Here is a 7,141-nt window from a genome sequence, read left to right as displayed (position 1 = left end):
AACTAAACAATAGAAACATCTGCAGGTATTCATTAGAACCACAAACCTTTTAACAAAAAAAACAAAACGTTATGATCTTCATGAAGGGAGGATGTATTGCAGGACTGTAGTATATTCGTCTACCTAGTGAACTGGAAACTGAGCACGTTTACAAGTTTTGTATATTTGAAAAATGGATGTTTTGTGACCAGTACTTAAATAATACTTAATACTGATCTGCCCCAACAATACTTAAATGTTGGGGCAGATCAGTTTGTGTGGGGTAACGTCAGAGTCCAGCCTGAGTTGCACCGTGTACTTTGAGGACGATGACATTTGGTCTCTTAACTTATCTGGCTTCAGAAAGACGTTTGAGATGTAGAACACGGGAGAGGCAGCGCCAGCTAGCCACGCTAAAGGCGGCGGCGGCTGCTGCTCGATCCCATCAGCGGCCTTTTCACCCCGGTGACAAACGTGACTCCGGCTTCTAGGGGCGGGGCTTCCCTATCGAACCATAAAACAAGGGACCAGTTTATTATGGTTGCACCAATGGTTCAGTAAATGTGTGGTCATGACAATTTCCCTCAAAGTCAGAAAAAATAAACGTGTGTGAACCGTGAGTAGGCTGCTAGCATTAACTAAAGTAATCGACGGGTGACTCACTGGAGGCAGCTTTCATGTTACTTTCAGAAAGCTGCTTTAAGAAGCAGCTTTACTGTGTTATCTTGATAACTTTGCTGCGTGGACTTGATCCAAGTTTTCACTCTTATCACATCAGCAAACACGCCGCCTGAAACAAACCCCTTATATCTGTCCTTTGCCTCTGTAAACATTTGCTCTGCTGGTTCCTGGGGTGGATAGCCAGGACACAAACTAATGTCTTTAATGAAAGATTCAGTGACCTGTAAAGAGACAATAAGCAGACATTCTAACAGTTTGTGTCAGCGTGGACTGACTGTAGTCATTGCATCTCTGTGTGTGCTCTTCAGGTACGTGTCTCGGTACCACGCAAAGGACTCCGCTCGTCACGTCGTCCTGGGAACCCAGCAGTTCAAACCCAACGAGTTCGCCAGCCAGATCAACCTGAGCATGGAGAACGCCTGGGGAATCCTCCGCTGCGTCATTGACATCTGCCGCAAGCTGGACGAGGGCAAGTACCTCATCCTCAAGGACCCCAACAAGGTGAGCCGTCAGTCACTCCTCAGGGACGCATTAACACTATCTGTGAATTGTTGTGCTGATGGGTCGATATTCTGTTTTTGTCAACAGCAAGTGATTCGGGTGTACAGCCTGCCTGATGGGACCTTCAGCTCTGATGAAGAGGAGGAAGAAGAAGAAGATGAAGAGGATGAGGAGGAAGAGGGTGAGACTTAGTTGGTAGCTACTGTTCATGTATGTACAGACACAGCTTGAGCTTTGGCTGCATGTCGATAGTTTCACTCTGGAGACTGAAAGGTTTTGGTGACATGAATATCATATTGTTTGTATAGTTTTACCATCAATGTCATAAAACTGTTTCACTTTAGGGCTGGGCAATTTATCTTATTAATGTGAAACAATGTAGCACATGAAATCCTAAAAGCATGATATTTCAATCATGTTTAAGTCTCCTTTTGTCAAAGAAAAAAACCCAATTTGGATTGTGAATCAGTCCCGTAAATGTTAAATTGTTTGCCCTCATTCACTTTCATCAAAGGTGTTTAAAGTACAATGTGCCTGCTTCCTTATAACATTCTGAAATGCAGAACTTATCTGAACTTGTTTCCACATAATCCTGTTTTCTTTTCTCTCATTCTAGAGGAAGAGAACTAAAGTGTGGAGTCGGCTCCAGTGACTAAAGCAAGCCTTCATCATACGCAAAGAAACAAGTTCATTTCCTTTTGACGTTCAATAAAGACAACAGATTGGCCAATCAAGTTTATTAGTGCTCGTGTTCATTTCTTCCAGGTCAGAAGTGTAAACAAGGGTTGTACAGTGTTATTCTGATGCTTATCACAACAGATATTAACAGCTTCTGTATTAAAAACGTGTAAACATCTTGAGGTTGGTGAGGTTGCTCTGCTTACTCCCAGATGAACTTCAGAGACATATCACCAAGTCTCTCATGAAGCAGTTGATCAACTCTTTGACTCTGAGCAGCAGTAAAAGTGTTCTTCCAGTCTCCGATCTTACCTGCAATGAATTAAAAAAATAACTAGACCAGATATGTTTATATTTTCCTGCACAGGAGCTGCGGTCTTGTTAACGTTACCTTTGCGCATGAAGTCCTTCATCACCTTTTCTTGTGGCAAAAACTCATAGTTAGCTTTTAAGTCTTTCTTCATGTTCCTAAATGTGGCTTTTTCCACAACTTGCTCAATGGCTGCTTCACTCAGGTTTCTCCCTAAGAAGTTGCAGATCTTAGTTACTGCCACCTTCAGGTCCTTAAATAGAAAACACAGAAGCCCAAAAGTTTAGACGCTGACAACTATTTTATTAGAATTTCAAATGTATTATTTCCGAGCCAAGCTAAAATGCTGAACAACCACATCTTACTAGAACCATGTCCTCATAGGTCAAGAAGAGGATGTTGTACTGGTCGCTCTTTGAATGCCACTCCCTGATGTGGTCGAACCAGGATGATGCTCCAACTGTACAATGGATACATCGGTTTTACACAAGGCGTAATGTGCATGTCACAGAAAAGTCTAAGTATAGTGCACCATAAAATATATGCTGTGGAAATATAAATGTCATGTTATTTGACAGGACAGTGTAGAAATAAAGGGGGTAGAGAGAGAGGATATCATTTTAAGTATAAACAAAGCTTCCCAGGCAGAACTGAGATTTTGCGATTATATGGCAAGCGCTGTAACCACTCTAGAACACACTAAATCCATAGTATAGCATGCCATAAAAACGTCATGGTATTCGTTAAAAAGCATGAAAAACTCGGTCATGTAATGTCGATAAAAGCTGTAAAAAAGTAAGTATAGTACATTGAACAAAAAGATATATATGGACTTGTTTATGGACATTTTATATATATATAAATGTATATACTGTATATAAAATGTCCATAAACAAGTGCAGGTATTGTCAACACACACAATACAAACTGTTTTTTCACATAAATGTTCTTTCCAATCTTTCTGTTAATTCTTCATCATGATCAGATGGTTATCATCTTCCAGATTCTGCCGTTGACGCTACTCACCATTTCCCATCAGATACCGCTCAAAGAAGTCCTCAAAACTCTTGGGAGTCTCCAGGAGGCCACTGTTACCACTGAAGTGGTAATAGGAGACGATGTTGTCCTTTGGATTCCGCATCACGTAGATAATCTGACATAAAAACAAATCCGCCCAGAGATGAATACACACCACTCTCTCCTCCATGCCAGTAATTTAAATTTGTATCTTAGCTAAATAAGAGAGGCTAAATAATTGATTGGACTTTCAGAGGTCAACGCAAACGCATGAGTGCAGGACGAGTCACCAAAAGCTTATAAGATAATGTAAAGATGTTCTGGAACTAATTTGACATTTAACAAGCGATAAATGAACAATTAACACAGGAATAAAACTAGGAAATGCATTTTACTGGGTCTTTAAAAAGATCTTATCTCCTTTCTATCTTGATTTTTGTGAAACAGTCTAATTACCATTAGACTAATCTCTGAGCAACATTAAGACTGGCCTGATACTACAGACCAGTCTGAAATATCGTGTGTGAAACAGGCCCCTGAGGTTTTACATTTAAAGGGAGTATATTTAGACAGTTATTTCTACTTTTAAGTATAACATCTGAATACTTTGTCCACCACTGATTTATCATATACATTTTTAAGTATATCTTTAAAACCTTTAGATTAGAATAGTTTAAACAACAAGTACTGAGACAACGAAATGCAATTTAGCATCCAACCAGAGGCGCAAAGAGCAGTACAGTGCATTATATAGGGTATATATGGAATAAATAGTAAAGATAAGCTATTAATACGCATATTAACACTGATTTGGACTCCTGACCTTTGCCTTCTTGTCCTTCAGTCCTGGGGGCATGAGAGCCGGGGTGAGGTGAGAGGAGAAGAGCCGTGGAGAAGGTCGTAGGGCGTAATCTTCTCGCCCCTCCGTGTACTCCAGCCACGGCATCTGCTCCAAGTTGTTTGGATATTTAGTTAGACCCCCGTCCAACTCACAGATGGAGATGATGATCTGTTGAGTCCATATGGTACCTGTGGGTCATCATGAGACATAATACCTGATCAGTAAATGTGTTCCCAGCAATGGAAGGACAATAAATGAATAAAATAAACGTAAGTAATGCGAAGCAGAAGAGTTTGTCTCACTCACCTGACTTTGGATAAGTGACGAGGAGTACGTCACTATCTCGAATTTCAAAGCTCTGGAGGGAATCCATGTACTCTGGAGTTGTGAGACCAACACCAAAGTTGTAGTTTTTGTACCTGCAGAGATGGTCTGTGATCTTCTCCATGTTTCCTCTGAATCACACAGAACAATGAGAGAAACGTTAAAGACCAGAAAAGCCTCTCAGCTCACAGGTAGAGCAGCTGGACTTTGATTCATACCTGTTATTGGCTTCTTCCTGTAGAGACCTATATCTGAAATTACAGCTGGGTAGACACTGACACCAACAGTGAGCTGGAAATATAACAGTGTTGATATTTTAATGTTCCAAACCCTTCTGGAGACTTTTAATGAAAAAAAAAAGCACATCAATGAGTTGGAATAAAATCACTCCTCTGATCACAAACACTTGAATCTATATAGCTATATATCTATACATCTATATTATAAACAGTAAACAGAAGAACAGAACAAAGAAGCACTACAAGATGTGGAGGAAGAGACCCAGTGAGACTGAACACAGGACCACCATGAACCGGTTAAAGAGATCAGGAGGACTTACTTCAGCCAGGTTACCCGGCCATATCTAGCAGGCTCCAGCCAAAATGTCATTAGGTTTGGAAGCTAGCAAAGCAACAACCGCAGTACAGCAGGAGGAAAGCTCTGCAAAGATTGAGCACAGGTTCAACTAACTGTTTCCTGAGAAGTTAGTTTGGGGGCACTGCCAATGTGAAAACTTACAGTGACATCCTGTGGTCTTCTCGAAAACAAACTTTGTTGCAAAGATACATAAGATTTTTCAGCAATTGTAACGATCTTGGAGAACAGCTGGGACTTTAAGGTACACATTCAGGATCCTTGTGATCAGTGTATGGAGAATCATCTGGGCCACGAGGATCTGGATCTGAATCCAATTCTGACTGGTGAGTTGACCGCTGCTCGTTCCTGCTCATTATCAGCCCCATAATTCCTAAAGTTCACTGCTCATTATTGGAGTGAGAAAGAAAGACAAGTACAGTCTGTGCAGCACTTAAGTTTAGCAGGGATGAACCAAGACAAGTCAGCAGGTCCCTCAATGTGCACACTGCAGTTTTGTTTTAGCCAAAAAAGGAAGAAAAAAAAAGCAGTTGAGATTTTGAATCATCTTGGAAAATGTTGAGTAACAATGGCTCTTAAATGTCATGTTAATGTGAAACTACAAACCCACATAGTCAAAAAATTTAAAAACAAGAAAAACTGAAGTGGAGTATCTCCCAAGAGTGCAAGATTTACTTATATAGAAATACAAGTTTAAACAAGCACACCATTTAAAATAGACAATTACTAGGCTATTAAGACAGTATTAGTTTCAATACATCAGCTCATAAAATACTATTGTAATGGTATAATGGTCGTAAAAACTATGAAATAGCCATTGAACATGGCGAGATAGTATTTTGTAAAAGAGGGTTTACTCACCACACACACACAGCAAACTGAAGAAGTAAGTATACAATTATGAACTGTGCAAAATAACAGCAAACACACAATTAGGGGACAGGATGAACGTGAGCGCCTACTCACTGCTCCTAGAACGGGCGCTCGCGCCACTAGTCAGTGATCCTCATACAAGAAAATATGATCAGTTCATAAGATCCTCAGAATCACGAACCACCATCAGACTAAGCAGTAAGCTTCTGCAAGACACCAAAATATACACAAAGAATGTAGATTAATGAAAGAAAACAAAGCAAATGATCCAAGACAAACAAAAACAACACTGACAAACAATATTTTTCACCTCAATCGTGGGTTGCGTGAAACCTCACAAGATCACAGCTGGGCTCAGCAGCCAGAGATCCCCTGTGGTGAAGCTTGACCTGAAGCCACAAATAAAACTGGCCCAACGCCAATAAACAGCAACCAGGAGAACTAAAACACTATCAACCAGTATGGAGACCTACCGGAGATTCGGGGGATGCAAGGCGGGGATGGGCGATAAGGAAGTGGGAGGTGCTGCCGCGTCTGCGTATTACTACGGTCAGGGCTGGATTAACCCACTGGGGGGACTCGGAGCAAAACTGAGTCGTAGGCCCCTGAAAGGCAGACTATACTTCAAATCTTCTGTTGCACTTAGAGACTGCACATTTTGAATTTTTTACAGGCTGCATAGTTCTAATATGACATTTTCTCCCATGGCGAATGTTCAAATGTCTAATAAAGTCCTATTGTGTATGTATGTAAATGTAAATGTATTGATTTATCTAAGATTTTTAAAGGCCTTAAAACTAGGTTTGACCTAAGGGCCCCTCAACAAGCTGGGGTCTCTAATGTAAGCGTGTCCTTGAGGCTTTATTACTGCTGAGATTGCTGAGATATATTGCAAGTATTAACAAACTTGCAATGCATTGCAAACAGATCTCTATGTTTATATCCAAGTGTTTTTTTTATCATGCTATGGTGTAAATGTATATGGTTTTGCTTTCTTTTTCTGTGAAAATATCATCTTTATCTGAAACAGACAATCTGCCTTTGTTTCCCTAAATTAAGGAACAGAACACATTGTACAAGAAGTGAAGGAAATCTCTTTATTAAGGAAGTCAAACTGTCCTAAAGCTAGATACATTCATTGTATATGGTTCTTTCATCGCAACAATAATATATTGCAAAAACAAGCAGGTACCTCAACTGACACCTAAACTTTGTAAAACTGGTTCCAGTGTCTGAAACAAAATTCTTCTCTTGTTGCATTACATTACATTACATTACACTACATTACATTACAGTCATTTAGCAGACGCTTTTATCCAAAGCGACTTACAATAAGTGTCTTC

The 7,141-nt window shown here is 40.1% G+C and overlaps 2 protein-coding genes across 5 annotated transcripts in view; one reads left to right on the top strand and one right to left on the bottom strand.

Annotated features, from left to right (window-relative positions):
• eif3d (eukaryotic translation initiation factor 3, subunit D) overlaps positions 1-1,891 on the top strand; it is a 21,924-nt gene extending 20,033 nt beyond the window's left edge. The window contains exons 14-16 of one of the 2 annotated variants that reach the window (XM_031862348.1): positions 969-1,161; positions 1,249-1,342; positions 1,778-1,891. In XM_031862348.1, coding sequence (XP_031718208.1) covers positions 969-1,161; positions 1,249-1,342; positions 1,778-1,791 — 301 coding nt within the window. In that variant the 3' untranslated portion in view covers positions 1,792-1,891. Of the gene's footprint in view, positions 1-968; positions 1,162-1,248; positions 1,354-1,777 lie in introns of those variants that run through there. The other variant, XM_031862349.1, reaches the window with a different exon arrangement.
• On the bottom strand, positions 1,833-6,288 carry sult3st1 (sulfotransferase family 3, cytosolic sulfotransferase 1). Of its 3 annotated transcripts, none has more exons than XM_031862351.1 (9): positions 6,109-6,288; positions 4,891-6,004; positions 4,550-4,622; positions 4,314-4,462; positions 3,990-4,195; positions 3,176-3,302; positions 2,515-2,609; positions 2,231-2,402; positions 1,833-2,151 (listed from the first exon to the last, which is right to left on the bottom strand). In XM_031862351.1, the coding sequence occupies exons 4-9, from the start codon at positions 4,453-4,455 to the stop codon at positions 2,042-2,044; spliced, it is 852 nt and encodes a 283-aa protein (XP_031718211.1). In that variant the 5' UTR covers positions 4,456-4,462; positions 4,550-4,622; positions 4,891-6,004; positions 6,109-6,288; the 3' UTR covers positions 1,833-2,041. The 3 variants fall into 3 exon arrangements, with proteins under 3 accessions (XP_031718211.1, XP_031718212.1, XP_031718210.1); XM_031862352.1 differs by having other exon boundaries at positions 4,550-4,991; positions 5,070-6,004; XM_031862350.1 differs by having other exon boundaries at positions 4,550-6,004.
• Between the last annotated feature and the right edge of the window lie 853 nt (positions 6,289-7,141).

This window comes from Anarrhichthys ocellatus, unplaced genomic scaffold, assembly GCF_004355925.1.
Source record: "Anarrhichthys ocellatus isolate YVR2014 unplaced genomic scaffold, GSC_Weel_1.0 scaffold26, whole genome shotgun sequence".
Classification (NCBI taxonomy): Eukaryota; Metazoa; Chordata; class Actinopteri; order Perciformes; family Anarhichadidae; genus Anarrhichthys; species Anarrhichthys ocellatus.
The sequence above is the reverse complement of the archived record's forward strand: the minus strand, read 5'-3'. Positions and strand labels throughout refer to the sequence as shown.